At 43.0% G+C, this 15543-nt stretch overlaps 1 protein-coding gene across 2 annotated transcripts in view; it reads right to left on the bottom strand.

Annotated features, from left to right (window-relative positions):
- The window catches only part of RAE1 (Transducin/WD40 repeat-like superfamily protein), a 72110-nt gene extending 57217 nt beyond the window's left edge, over nt 1–14893 (bottom strand). For both annotated transcript variants that reach the window (XM_087694502.1, XM_087694501.1), the window contains exons 1-2: nt 14747–14893; nt 14585–14661 (exon numbers count right to left, since the gene is read on the bottom strand). In XM_087694502.1, coding sequence (XP_087550628.1) covers nt 14585–14644 — 60 coding nt within the window. In that variant the 5' untranslated portion in view covers nt 14645–14661; nt 14747–14893. The remainder of the gene's footprint in view (nt 1–14584; nt 14662–14746) is intronic.
- Nucleotides 14894–15543: the final 650 nt, after the last annotated feature.

The following is a 15543-nucleotide window of genomic DNA, read 5'->3' on the forward strand; positions in this document are numbered from 1 at the left end:
CTCCCTCGACAGTTGGTGATCATCTTCCACATCTCCAACGGCATCAAAGGACTGTATTTTGCTCCCTTGACAACTATCCTTCACCTTCTAGTGATTGCTTCGATAGCCCACTGCCCGAAGGACTACATTTCAGTCCCTTCACTGTGCAGATTTCCCACAGGTGCTGTCGCCTGATTCAGACAAGACGGTGTAGCTATCTTTTGAGCTTCGGCTCCACTGTATCAGCTTTTCTTCTCATAGCATGATTCAGCGCACCATCACCATGTTCTTCTTGTGTTTCTGAGTTTCTCTTCTTTCTCAGTGTTTGCCATACACACTCTGTGTTACTCCCCGCAAACCCTACTGTCTCTTTGCACTATCGCTTATTTTGACATGGTATCAGAGCATACTTGTTATTTTTGACATGGTATCAAAGCATACCTGTTATTTTTGACATGATATCATAGCAAAGGAGCTCAAAGAGCTAAAGACCTTGTTCATCAGAGAAGGCAAAGACAAGTTGCAGGTTCGGTATCATCTACTGATTTCCCTCTTCATTTCTGCCGTGCCACCAAGAGCGCTACGAAGGTTGCTTCTACTTCTTCTAGGGTTTCAGGAATGCCACCTTGACAACCCACGGTTCTGCAATCCACTCCTCGAGAGACAATGATTGTTGGCTACCGTCCCCTCGGCAGTCCGCTCCTTCGAGAGAGAATGGTTGTTCGAACCCTTTTATTACTTTGGCTCCACACTCCGCTCCGTTGAGAGAGATTGATTGTTGCGCCCACCCTTGGCTCAGCTTGAGCCTCCCTTTTCCCCACCCTCAACTACTCATGTTCGAGAGCCCACCTCTCAGAGTTCTTCGACATCTTTACTACCCCATATACCTTCTTGGGCCCGATCTGCGACACTTCGTCATCAAATGATTCAGAGTTCGTCATCCATGAGTTTTTAAATTCCCTCTCTTGTAGAGGGGGATTCAAAGGGGGATCTACTCTCTTTGCCCTTAGAGGGGACTTCTACTTGTTCGGCTTCAGAGGGGGCCTATGCATCTCCACCCTCAAGGGGGGCACCTCCTCATAAAGAAGTTCATTACCCACCATTTACTCTTTTGGGATGGCTGTCCTTTCTCCTCCTGATATCTAGGATCTTCAAAGACTGCCTCGATCGGGCCTTGGAGGTTCAACCACGACTTGATAACGAGACCTTCAAATTCCTTCCAGCATGGAGCTACGGAGCTAGTGGCTTCTCCCCAAGGCAGAGTCGAGTTCTACAGTTCATCTGGTCTACTATTCCTTACTACAAATTACCTTTTAGGTGGAAATATTGGATTTTTGGGATCCTCTTCTTTTTCATTATATCTATCTTCGCTCCTCTTTCTTCATCCCTTTTGGGCCTGATAGGGGGTGTTGAGAAACCACTTCTTCAATTCACACATTTCATTTAGAGTTTTGCATTGACAGCCCCAAAAAGGGCTGGTGTCCACATTTTGGCCACATTTTCAATGGGCGCCCACACAATGACAGCTTATAACTATAAATAGACAATCACTTCATTCTTACCACTCTCTTCAGTCATTCTTCACCACCTTCCTCAGTCACCACCACCACTTCCCTTCTCTCACCCACCTCTTCCACTGCCCTCACACCCCTTCAGGAGGATATTGTGTTTCGTGGCTCGTGGCTGCCTTCACCCTTCCTCTTCTATTTCAGGCGTCTTGTTCCAACATCACGCCTTGCGTTTAGAGCGTCTTCCACCTCGTGTCACCATCATCTACTTGGCATCAGCACCCTTTTTCATCAGGCTCCACCTTCACCTACGTTTTTCAGTGTGGAGATCTTTTCCGCGCCCGTCGTCATCATCTCCAACTTGGTATCAACGTCCTAGCCTTTGGCGACAGCAGTCTACATCACCAAGCATGAGTAATTTCATCACTAGTCTATCACACGGGCTGCTAGGACCTGCATTTTTGCACGCTGGGTTCTCCTCCATCACCTCGCATCACTCCTCTATCACAGGGGCTGCTAGGACTTGTGTTTTTGCAGCCTAGCTCCTTCTCCATCACCTAACGTCACTTGTTTGCCACCACATGGACTACTGGCACATACATTTTTACAGCTTGGCTTCTCCTCCATTACCTGTCGTCACTCATCTTCCACAATGGCTGTTGGGACCTACATTTTGCAGCCTTGCTCATCTTCCATTATCCAGTATCATCATTATCCACCTGGCATCAAAATCTGTGCTGCTCTCCCTGAGTTTGACAACTTTGACACTCTAGGATTTGCATTTTGCTATCCAGGTCACTCCTCGCCATCAGAGGACTGCGGTTCGCTCCCTCGACAATTGGTGATCATCTTCCACATCTCCGATGGCATCAGAGAACTACGGTTCGCTCCCTTGATAGCCGTCCTTCACCTTCCACTCATTACTTTGATAGCCCGCTGTCCGAAGGACTACGCTTCGCTCCCTTCACTATGCACATTTCCCACAGGTGTTGCCACCAAATTCAGACAAGACGGTGCAATTATCTTTTAAGCTTTGGCTCCACTGTATCAGCTTTTCCTCTCATAACATGATTCACTGCATCATCACCATGTTCTTCTTGTGTTTCTGAGTTTCTCTTCCCTCTCAGTGTTTGCCATACACGCTCTGTGTTACTTCCCACAAACCCTACTGTCTCTCTAAATTGTCGCTTATTTTGACATGGTATCAAAGCATACCTGTTATTTTTGACATGGTATCAGAGCATACCTATTATTTTTGGCATGGTATCATAGCGCAAGAGCTCAAAGAGCTAAAGACCTTGTTCATCAGAGAAGGCAAAGACAAGTTGCGGGTTTGGCATCATCTATTGATTTCCCCCTTAATTTCTGTTGTGCCACCAAGAGAGAGAGATACCTTTCTCTTCCTCTCCCACCCACCCTCCCTTTTACAGGTCGACACTTCGGTGCTATGACCATTATTTTTGGCATGGTATCATAGTGCAAGAGCTCAAAGAGCTAAAGACCTTGTTCATCAGAGAAGGCAAAGACAGGTCGCAGGTTCGGCATCATCTATTGATTTCCCCCTTCGTTTCTATTGTGCCACCAAGAGAGAGATATCTTTCTCTTCCTCTCCTACCCACCCTCCCTTTTACAGGTCGACACTTCGGTGCTATGACCTCTCGATAGGCAAATGGACAGACCACTAGATGCTTCTCTTCTAGCATCACTAAAACCTACATCAATGCTTGCTGCCATGGACCTTTGCTCCCTACCTGCCGAAGTATATGCGTCTACCCCCAAGCACTCGTCGTACCACCTCTCCCTTCTGGGCCACAGAGTTTATTTTGCATCAGCTTTCATATTTTTATGCTCAAGGCAATAAGATGCTTCTGATGCGCACTAAGCCCTTTCTAGCCATAGCAGGATCAACTGGTACCATGACCTCGCAACCCATGCAATGCGCCACAAAGATTGCTTCTACTTCTTCTAGGGTTTCAATAATGCCAACTCGACGACCCGAGATTCTGTAGTCCGCTCCCCCAAGAGACGATGATTGTTGGCTTACATCCCCTCAACAGTCCACTCCTTCGAGAGAGAGTGGTTGTTTGACTCCTATTAATTTGGCTCCACAGTCCGCTCCACTGAGAGACAATGATTGTTGCCCACCCTTGGCTCAACTTGAGCCTCCCTTTTTCCCACCCTCAACTACTCAAGTTTGAGAGGCCACCTCTAGGAGTTCTTCAACATCTTCGCTACCCTATATACCTTCTTCAACCCGACTGGCGACACTTCCTTTGCCATCAGATGATTCGGAGTCCGTGATCCATGAGTTTTTATAGACTCCCTATCTCTTGCAAAGGGGGATGTACTCTCTTTCCCCTCAAAGGGAGCTTCTGCTTGTTCAGCTTCTAAGGGGGCCCCTGCATCTCCACCCTCAAGGGGGGCATCTTCTCATCATGAAGTTGTCACCCACCATTTACTCTTTTGGGATGGCTGTCCTCGAGTAGTCATTTCTTCCCTTGATACACAGGATCTTCAAAGACCGCCTAAATTGAGGCCTTGGAGGTTCAACCACGACTTGGTGACAAGACCTTCGAATTCCTTCCAACATGGAGTTACATAGCTAGTGGCTTCTCTCCCAAGGTGGAGTCTAGTTCTACAATTCATCCCATCTACTGTTCTTTGTTGGGTGTAAAGTCCCTTCGTCTCCGTGTAAATAGACTTATGGGTGTGAGCACACCCTTAATGTACCCTAACACATAAATACATTCTTTTTATTCTTTGTGTACCATCACATCGGTACACCTATCTCTGCGTTCACTCTTCCTCTAACTCTCAGCTCATCTCTGCTCTTCAGCTAACGCCTTGACCTTGCACGCCATTGCGCACTCTCACCCCTTCAAACTCATATCAGAGCTTCGATGAAGGTGTGCGCCCTTCCCGAAGTCAAGGCGAGTCAGTTTCAGCTCACACGTGCGAAGAAAACAACAAGTCATTTTTCAACAGACAGGGCTGCGCGCGCATCGAGGCAACATATTTCAACAAGTTGTAACCTCCCACAGGTCAGGTTGTCAATTTTCCGGTCTACGTTAACAGTTTGCAACAGGCGACAGCTTGCACAAGTCAAACAACTGCAGACGACAACTCCTAGGCAGATGACAGGCAGGCGGAGGTAGATTCGTCAGGCGACAGGCACGCAGGACATGCGGCTGGTCAACGGCTGATGTTTTCATCACGTTATCAGCAATTTACGTCAATTTTTCATTAATTTTATAAGGAGACCCCTTCCTCACTGACTGAGGTTTGCGTGCGCAAGCACAGTTCGCAAGTTTGTGCAGGTTAAGGCAGAGAAATTTGGGGCTTTTTCAGATTGAGTGCTGCTCGTGCAAGATTGAGGCATCTGCATCAGAAATTGCAGACATTGTGCGTGTTTGAATTGGGGATTTCGCCAAATTTCTTGAAATTTTGCTCATCCGAGTGAAATTTCTTAACATTGGACCCATAAAATTTGGGGCTTTTGCTGTATTGGTAAAATTTTGGTCAGCTGAGTCAAATTGGCTGACATTGGTGCACAATTGGAACCGAGAAATTTAGGGCTTTTGCAAAATTTTGTGAAATTTTGCTAAATTTGCATGTTTTATGCTTTCGGGAACATGTATTAATGCAATCAAGGCAGATTGGTCAAAGAAATTTTGGGTTTTTTGCTGAAATCTATGGATTTTGGCAAAGTTAATGCGTGAAATGCGCTTTGGGAATATTTCTGAAGCAATCTTGTGGTTATAAGCAGAGTGATTTGAGCTTTTTTATCTCCCACTTGTGCGATTTTTGGAGAAATTGAGGAGATTTCTTGGTGTTTTGGGTATCAAAAGACGATACGAGCACATACGTATGCAGTACACTTGCTGGACAGCTCCCATTGGGTTGATGTATTGCTGATTATTCGTGTTGCAATAGTCTTAGTGATCATTTGTAGATTTGGGATTGGTGCAGATGTATTTTTTGGTGATATTGCTGAAGTGGGAGCTACCTAGTAGTGATGTATGCATTTAATGTATGCTGAAATTGCAGTCATACTGCTGAAAGTCATTCATTCTACTGCTGTACATGTACTTGGACTAAATCTTGCTATTATTTGCTAGAAAATTGGGCTGAAATCAGCTGAATATTCAGCTCATTTTTGCTGTCATAAATTGCAGCATTGAATTTCTAGTTTATTGCTGAAAAATGGCTGCAAATGCTTCTAGCAGCAATGACACTAAATCCCTCTTTGAAATCAAGAGGTTTGATGGGACTGGCTTTGACTTGTGGAAGGATAGGATGCAAGGCATTTTGTTTCTCAAGGACCGTGAAAATACTCTCTTGGAGACTAAGCCTGCAGCTATGACAAATGTGGATTGGGCTAGACTTAATAAGAAGGCCATTGCATACATTAAGATAGCAGTGTCTGATGATGTACTTACAGACATCAAGCGTCTTGATACATGTTATGCTATATGGAAAAAGCTTAAGGATACTTATGAAAATACAACTCCTGTGAATCAAGTGCATCTTATGCATAAACTAGTGAAAATGGAATTGGATGAGTCTAAGCCAGCATCTGAGCATTTGAGTGCTTTCACAAGGGTTTTGAGTCAATTGCAGGACTCTGGTTTGATTGTTTTCGATAATAAATTGAAAGCTATGACTTTTCCTAACATCTGAGAATCTTTGGTTGTGTCACTTAGCAACAACCCTGCTTTGACTTTTGATGGTGTTAGAGGTTTAATCCTCAATGAAGAAATCAAAAAAAAGTCTAGTGGTAAAAGCAGTGGCTCAACTTACCATGTAAGAGACAGGTCTAAAAAGAGGGGTAATACAGCCAGGAAAGGGAAAAGCAGAAGTAAAAGCAAGGGCAAACAGCAGGATGTCACATGCTATCACTGTGGGCGTAAAGGGCATAAAAAGTCTGATTGCCGGTACTTCAAGAAAAAGCAAGGAAGAAAGAAACAACAGATAAGAAAAAGAAAGATGATGACAGCTCTTCCTCAAAAGAAGTTGCAAATGCAAATGTTGCATCCAGTGTGGTCTTTGAAGAGGTTCCTGACACTGAAGAGATACTTATTGTAGCTTCATGTAATGATGTAGATATTATGGCAGCAACAGGTGATATGCACATCACCAAAAAAGAGGTCATTGATGCCTTACTTTCAGCTCATGATGGGCTATCACAATCATGGATAGTGGACAGCGGTGCTTCTTTTCATGTTACCCCCTCTTTGGAGTCATTTTCTAAATACACTGCAGGTTGCCTAGGCAAGGTTTACTTGCGTAATAACTATGCATGTGAGATAGAGGGTGTTGGCACCATTCACTTGGCTCTTGAAAATGGCCAAGAGCTGATTTTGCAGGATGTCAGATTTGTACCTGGCATAAAGAAAAGTCTACTATCAGTTGGGCAGCTTGATGCTTAAGGGTACTTTACTACATTTGGTGGTGGATCTTGAAAGGTCTATAAGGGCTCTATACTAATTGTTAAAGGCAACAAAAGGGGGACTTTATATTACTTGCATTGTAAAGCATTACCTAGCAAGTTCTTGGCTATGGCTGAAGTCCATTCATAGATGGAGCTTTGGCACAAAAGACTTGGTCATATGAGCCAGAAAGGCCTTCAGGTTTTCTCCTCTTTAGGGAGATTTGATGTAAAAGGCGTTGGTCTCGAATTTTGTAATGATTGCTTATATGGAAAACAAGTGAAGTCTCCTTATTACTCTAGCGTCGTTAAGAAGTCTAATGCTCTTGACCTAGTGCACTCTGATGTGTGCACTATGCTTGTTAATTCGTATGGGGGTGCACGATACTTTATTACTTTCATTGATGATTTCAGAAGAAAGTCATGGGTATATACACTTAAGAGCAAAAAGGAAGTGTTGGATTCTTTTAAAAAGTTTCATGGCTTTGTTACCACACAAGAAGGGCTTAAGTTGAAAGCCATAAGAACAAATAATGGGGGTGAGTATGTCTCAAAAGACTTTAACAAGTTTTGTGAGATGCATGGCATTAAGAGGGAGTTGACAACCCCTTATAATCCTGCATCAAACGGCGTGGCTGAAAGATTTAACCGCACACTTTGTGAGAGAGTCAAATGCATGCTGTCCATAGCTAATCTCCCGCAACAGTTAGGGGGAGAGGCTCTTAAAACTGCAGTTCATGTATGCGATTGCTCTCCCAATCGTGAATTGGAAAATGGCATTCCTGAAGAGGTTTGGTCTAGCAAACCTACTTCATATGACCATTTGCGTGTCTTTGGCTGTGATGCCTTTGTGCATGTACCTGTAGAACAGAGGACCAAACTAGACATGAAATCCATCAAGGGCATCTTCATGGAATATGGAGATGAGGGAGAGATCGGTTATAGAGTTTGGCTTCCTCAAGGTAGGAAGATAATACGTAGCCAAGATGTAGTATTTAATGAGGCAAAGTTGCTGAAAAATGCTACACATAATGCTCTTGACAAAATGAAGGTCAAATTTCAACATGAACAGCCAACCATTCAGCAGCCATTAGCTAAAAGTTCTGTCCCTTTTGATGCTGAAAATGAGCAGCAACCTATTGTGCTACAGCCAAAAGATCATGGACAGCAAATAGATGCACAGGATGAAATAGGACAGCAAGAAGAACATGCTGAAAACAGATTACAGCAACAAGAAAATGCTGAAAATCAGCCACCTAATGATGGTGTGCATGTTCCTCAGGATGTAGGCCCACTACCTGATAATACAAATCATTGGGTAAGACGGTCTACACGTGTCAGAAGGCAGCCACAGAGGATTCAACCATCTTTGGATTGCATTTTATTGACTGATGAGGGTGAGCCTCTGACATTTAAAGAGGCACAATCATGTGAAAACAAGAGAAGTGGGAGCTTGCTATGCAGGAAGAGATGAAGTCTCTATATGCAAATAACACATGGGAGCTTGTACCTTTGCCCAAGGATAGGAAAGCTATTCCTAATAAATGGGTTTACAAAGTGAAATGTATTGATGGGAAGCCCAAGTACAAGGCACGATTGGTTGCTAAGGGCTATACACAAAAGGAAGGCATAGACTTCTAGGAGGTCTTTTCACCAGTGGTGAAGATGACTAGTTGCTCTCACTGCATCCTTGGATTTAGAGTTGGATCAGATGGATGTGAAGATTGCTTTTCTTCATGGTGACTTGGATGAAGAGTTGTACATGAAACGGCCAGAAGGATTTGCTATTCTAGGAAAAGAACATTTGGTTTGTAAGCTAAAACACAGCTTATATGGGCTGAAACAAGCCCCTAGACAATGGTACAAAAATTTTGATACCTTTATGCTCAGCCATGGATTTAAACGCAGTCATGCAAATCATTGCTTATACACTAAAAAGGCTGATGATGGCAGCCTTATAGTGCTGGTTTTATATGTGGATGACATGCTAATTGTAGGACAGCATAAGAGTACTTTGAATGCTCTTAAAAGGCAGCTGAGTTCAGCCTTTTCTATGAAAGTTTGGGGGCAGCTGAACACATTTTGGGCATGCACATTAAAAGAGACAAAGGGCAACATTTGTTGTTTCTCTCACAGGACAAATACATCAGCAAAGTACTTGACAGGTTTAATATGGCTAACGCTAAGCCTCTTGGTGTGCCTTTACCGCCACATACAAAGCTTAGCAAATCTGATTGCCCTAAGGATGATGTAGCTGCTAGTACCATGAAGGGTATACCTTATGCATCAGCTTGTGGATCTTTGATGTATACCATGGTTGCAACTCGCCTTGACATTGCTCATGCAGTGGGAGTTGTTAGCAGATTTATGTCTAACCCTAGCAAGCCACATTGGGAAGCAGTGAAATGTATCTTCAAATACTTGAAAGGTACACAAGAAAAATGAATATGCTATGGAAAGGGTACACTAGAGTTGCAAGGATTTTGTGATTCAGACATGGCAAGAGATCTTGATACTAGGAAATCTAACAATGGGTGTGTTTTTACTTTGGTTGGTGGGGCTATCTCTTGATGTTCAAGATTGCAGAAAATTGTGGCACTGAGTACTACAGAAGCTGAATATATTTCAGCCACTGAAGCTTCTAAAGAAGCTATTTGGCTTGGCCGTCTGGTCAAGGATTTTGGTCTTTCTTCACGTACCCCAGTCCTTGGTTGTGATAGCCAGAGTGTAGTATGTTGGCTAAGAATGCCATGTTCCATGCACATACCAAACATATAGATGTTCAGTATCACTTTATTCGACAGGCCTTGGATGATGGTCTTGTCACATTGACTAAGGTCAAAACCCAAGATAACCCTGCAGATGTTCTCACTAAGTGTCTTGCAAAGGCTCAACATGAGCATTGCATCCGTTTAGTGAGAGTTGGTTAGCTTAAAGGTACCACTTCGAGCCTTTAAGTGGGAGGTTGTTGGGTGTAAAGTCCCTTCATCTCTGTGTAAATAGACTTACGGGTGTGAACACACCCTTAATGTACCCTGACATATAAATACATTCTTTTATTCTTTGTGTACCATTACATCGGTACACCTATCTCTGCCTTCACTCTTCCTCTAACTCTTAGCTCATCTCTGCTCTTCAGCTAACGCCTTGACCTTGCACACCATTGCGCACTCTCACCCTTTCATTCTTTAAAAAAAGGTTACCTTTCACGTGGAAATCTTGGATCTCCAAGATCCTCTTCTTCTTCATCGAATCTCTCTTCACTCCTCTTTCTTCATCCCTTTTTAGGCCGGAGAGGGGTTGTTGAGAAACCATTTCTTCAGTTTACACACTTATTTAGGGTTTCAAATTGACAACCCCAAAAAGGGTTGGTGTCCACATTTTGGATACTTCTTCAATGGGTGCCCACACAGTGGTGCACCACCCTAGACAGCTTATATCTATAAATAGGAAGTCACTTCATTCATTCTTACCACTTTCTTCAGTCATTCTTCACCACCTTCTTTGGTCACCACCATCGCTTCCCTTCTCTCGCCAACCCCTTCCACTACCCTCACACCCCTCTATGAGGACATTGCATTTCGTGGCTCATGGTTGCCTTCAACCTTCCTCTTTTGCTTCACGCGCCCTATTCCAGCATCACGCCTTGCGTTTGGAGCATCTTCCACCTGGCGTCACCATCATCTACTTGGCGTCAACACCCTTTTCCATCAAGCTCCACCTTCACCTACATGTTTCAATGTGGAGATCTTCTCCTTGGTTGGTGTCATCATCTCCACCTTGGCATCAGCATCCTAGCCTCTAGCGATGGTCTATATCACCGAGCGTCAGTAGTTTCATCACTCATCTATCACAAGGGTTGTTGGGACCTACATTTTTGCAACTTGGCTCCTCCTCTATCACCTGGCATCACTCATCTATCACAAGAGCTGCTGGGACCTGCGTTTTTGCAGTCTAGCTTCTCCTCCATCACTTGGCGTCACTCGTCTGTCACACAGGTTGCTAGGACTTGCATTTTTGTAGCCCGGCTCATCTTCCATCATCTAGCGTCATCATTATCCACCTAGCATCAGCATCTAGGCTACTCTCTTTGCATTTGACAGCTCCAACACTCTGGGATTGCATTTAGCTGCCCAAGTCACTCCTCGACATGAAAGGACTACGGCTCGCTCCCTCAACAACTGGTGATCATCTTCCACATATCCGATGGCATCAAAGGACTATTGTAGTTCACTCCCTCGACAGTTGTCCTTCTCCTTCCAATGATTACTTCGATAGCCCATTGCCCAAAGGACTGTGCTTCGCTACCTTCACTATGCAGCTTTCCCACAAGTATTGCCGCCTCATTTAGACAAGACAATGCAGTTATCTTTTGAGCTTCGGCTCTAATGTATTAGCTTTTTTTCTCATTGCATGATTCAGCGTGCCATCACCATGTTCTTGTGTTTCTGAGTTTCTCTTCTCTTTGAGTGTTTGCTATACACACTCTCTGTTACTCCCCGCAAACCCTATTGTCTCTCTACACTCCGTTATTTTGACATGATATCAAAGTATACCTATTATTTTGACAATACTTTCACCATTAACCATCAATGTGTTAAGTTTAGTATGTATCATTAGCTTTAGGCACTATGTTCAGTCATCAATTGGCACCTAATACAAGCAGCTGTTGGCCCATTTTTAAGTTCCTTTAGTTATCTCATCCCAAGACTTCTATAAATACTCCACTCTCAATTGTATCACATCATCTTGTATCCTTGGAGAGAGGAAGACTAGAAGCATAAATACCGGTCCTCATTGTGCCAATGCCTTGCCGATATTGTACTACACATCTCATGCTTCATACTATGGATTCCATTGTCCATTCATTCCAAGTTTCTTGTGTTCATGTGTTCTTTCTTTCTATTAGTGTTCATCTTTCTTCTTTAGCTTTCAATCATCTACCCATTTTCACATAATGGTCACCAATGAACACTATTGATATGGATCGTGGGACACTTCTACTTGCTCTTGAAGTTTGATCGTATGTCATTTCCAATGGCCAATATCTTGACCAAGAGAGGAATTGTTGGTGTATGATCCTTATGAACTTCAATATGTCAACATGGAAACACACCTTTGCAAAAGATTTATTGTATCTGGTCATGTTAAGATGCATGACGTCAACATAAAGCTAGGTTCTTGCCTTAACCAACAAGTTATCAAGCCCAATAAGAAGTCATTGCATTTTTTAGATACATTGTTATTACAAGTAAACTTACCTTTTGCCTCATCAATTGTACCTATTCACTACTCTTGCAATTCTCTCTCTAGAGTCTAAATATCCACACACATGTTTCCATCATGATGACAATGCCTTTATTGGGATCAACCATAGCTACTAGCTTCTAATTCCACACACACTATCATCTTCATATACTTTGCCATCTATATCTTTTCACATGTCTGCACTGCCAATTTATTATGTAAGGAAACTTGGGTAGCTAAAGAATTGGTGGTGATAGCAAGGTACAAAACAAACAAGACCGGTCTAGAATGAAACTAGGCCCGGCAAGGAATGTTCCTTGGCCATCTCACCTCATGAGAGGGTCTAAAACATATTAGGTGTTCCTACAAGATGGAGCAGCACTTATTCCCTATTTCTATGATGTGTGTGTGTGTGTGTGTGCACGCGCGCGCATGCGTGCACATACATATCTGTGTCTATGTATGTAAGTATATCTCCATAAGGAGAAATGCATCACCTTTGCAATCTTGAAAGGACCTAGGGCAATACTTCAGGAAACCCTTTGTTTCATCCCTTAGTCTCTTTGAAGTGGAAGATTATCGTGCTTGGCATTTTGTTTTGGCTTGAGAGGAGCTATTAAGCTACCTCAGATCTTAGCCGAATTCAATCTCAAATTATTGGCTAATTTCTTCAGCTCTTATACAGCCCCAAACCAAAACTCTAGAAAATTTACTAGAAAGACGACAATCAAGATTGATAGGACATTTGGTAGAGGAAGTTTCTACAAAAGGGACCCAATGGTTGGGTATACTTTCCATCACTTTTGACTTCATTTTCAATGCCAACTTGTCTCGCCTTTGCCATCATTCCCATCATCATCAGCAACCATGCTTTCAATGCCTACCAGCCATCATTGTCATCTCTCTTCCATGCCAGAGACATAAACAACTGCTGCTGCTACTAGTTGCCGTCGTCCTGCTGCCAATTGTCATTGGATCAAGCCATCCTACTGCTGGTCATCATCATCCCTGTCAGGGTTTTGAGTCCAGCCTTGGCATCTTGCCTACATGGCCCGCAAGACTCCTAAACAGTGCAATCCTCCTGCCGTGCTGCTGGTGCAACATCAGTTGCTGCCACACTTCACACACAACATCCCCCATTAGTCAAAGAGCTGCCGCATTCTCAATCTACATTTTCCTCAGCCTAGGTGACATCCTCTAGTCCAAGGATTGCTACCTTTGGCCGTGTTTGGCCGTGTTCTTGCTGCCACACTGCTATCCAAACCATTTCCTTCACTTTGGTATCAAATTTGGTGGTTTTCTGCATCTGGAACCGTCAAAGTATGACACCTTGCTTCGGCATCCATCAGCCCACTCCCTTTACAAAAGGTGGCTGTTGGAAAGCCCTCCAACCTTGACCATTCCTTGAATCGCATACCTCCATACACTCGGTTTATTACGTGAATTTTCATTTCACTCGTCTCTATTCATTTTTGAGTTTACTTATTAGTCGTGTGGCTCTTCATACACAATTCATCTTCTCTGCAAACCCTAATGTATCCTCACAAGAAATCCTAAAACTAACTATAATTATCAAACAATAGTCTAAAACAACATATCAAAGAATTAGCTCATCGCTCTAAAAAATTTTCATTCAAGGTTCTTTTCAAGCTCTTGATAAAGCTCCCCTACATCAATGTCACTTGATTTGCACAAACTATTAAGGGATTTTATTTTCAAGGAATGGGTTGATATTATTTTGTAAGTGTCTAGGGTGGTGATTCTTTGGCGTGTCATAGGTACCTCAAAATGGGCTGATTAAACATCTGATTCAAGTTCTAGTGTTATCTTCCTTTTACAAACCCTAATCTAATGTGTTGAACCCTCTCCTTAACATCAACAATTTTACAACTCCACTAGAATGGATTGATATTAAAAAGTATCATGCTAGTCTCTGCACATGGGGATCAGTCTTTCGTGCATCTAGAAATTGAAATTCGGTCTATGTCCCTTGATTCATTGCTCCTTAACCATTAACATGAAGATGCTCTAATGAATTTACAAAACTCGCAAATCCAATTGATCAATTTCCACTGCGAAAGCATGGAAAGGCTCGTTTCCACATTGCCATGTATGCAGCATGTGAGATACCGTAAAACTCTTGCATCTTGGAGGCTTAAAGCTCGTGATAAAGCTTTGTCTTGGAGGCTTAAAACTCATGAAAAGGCTTGTTGCAACATTTCCATGCATGGAGGACATAATATTTCATACAATTTTTGCGACTTGGAGGCTTAGAACTCTCACCGTCTGTGGTGCTTACCCCACTTCCATCACAATTTCATCAAAACTGGTCACTCCACACAGAGCATTCTACTTAATCATGGCTTTCCTTGTTTCGGAAACGTCATTCAGACTGCACATTTGTGCGGGAAGGGAGACCAACCTCGACCGATTTATTGGGATTGTGAGGGGAAGGAGCTGTGATGGAGCCAAAGGTGGACATGATGATCCAGGTCTAGTCTGGCAAAAAGCGAAGAAAATCATCAGGGACGAAAGGAAAGGAGACAGAAGACGCGCAAACTCACAGGTTTCCATTTTCGCTTACACGGCTGCTTGGACGTTCACTGTCTTCCTCTCTCGCTGTATCACCTTTGGCAATGCTGGCTTGCTGTCCTCCTCGCTTGGACGTTCACTGTCTTCCTCTCTCGCTGTATGGCCTTTCACAATGCTGGTCTGCTGTCCTCCTCGCTTATGCTTTAAAAATGTTGCTTACAATTCCAAGTCCCGTTTCATTTATATGAATATTAAAATATTAATAATTTTGGAAAAGGATCGCCTCCAATTAAACATTGTAACGTTTCCAAACCATAGACTAGATGATTCTTGAATATGCCCTCTCCCAAGTCTGCTTAATTTATATTAAAAATTTTAATGTTTTTTAATAACGTGGTTAGGAAAATAAATTATCAAAAAAAAAGTAGAATATGTACATAGCCACTAAAGGACCATTCCCTAGAAGAGTTCTTATGCCTTAGACAAAGCTTTGTAAAAGACCTTGAAGGCCTTATGTGACAAAACACGACCATGGAGAGCTCCCAGGATTTCCCTCCTAATCCTCTCCCATAGCTCACTAGTCCCATAAGTCCTATTGCACCTGCCAAAAGCAAGCTTTTTTTTGCACTTCCAAACCTACTCAAGCATCAGACCTACTCAAGCATCATAGCTCTCACTACATTCCATAGCTTGAGAGCTTGCTCTTTTTTTCCCCAATCACCCAAAAGAACCAATTTAGCATCCAACTACTCATTAAAACCTACTTTCTTGATCCAAGCTTTGACCTTGCTCCAAGTTCCCTATCAATTTACTTAGCCTCTCCCTCATAGGAGCTTATTCATAACCGCC

Source organism: Lygodium microphyllum, chromosome 15 (genome assembly GCF_053477565.2).
Source record: "Lygodium microphyllum isolate KBCC chromosome 15, Lygodium_microphyllum_v1.1.10, whole genome shotgun sequence".
NCBI classification, from domain to species: domain Eukaryota; kingdom Viridiplantae; phylum Streptophyta; class Polypodiopsida; order Schizaeales; family Lygodiaceae; genus Lygodium; species Lygodium microphyllum.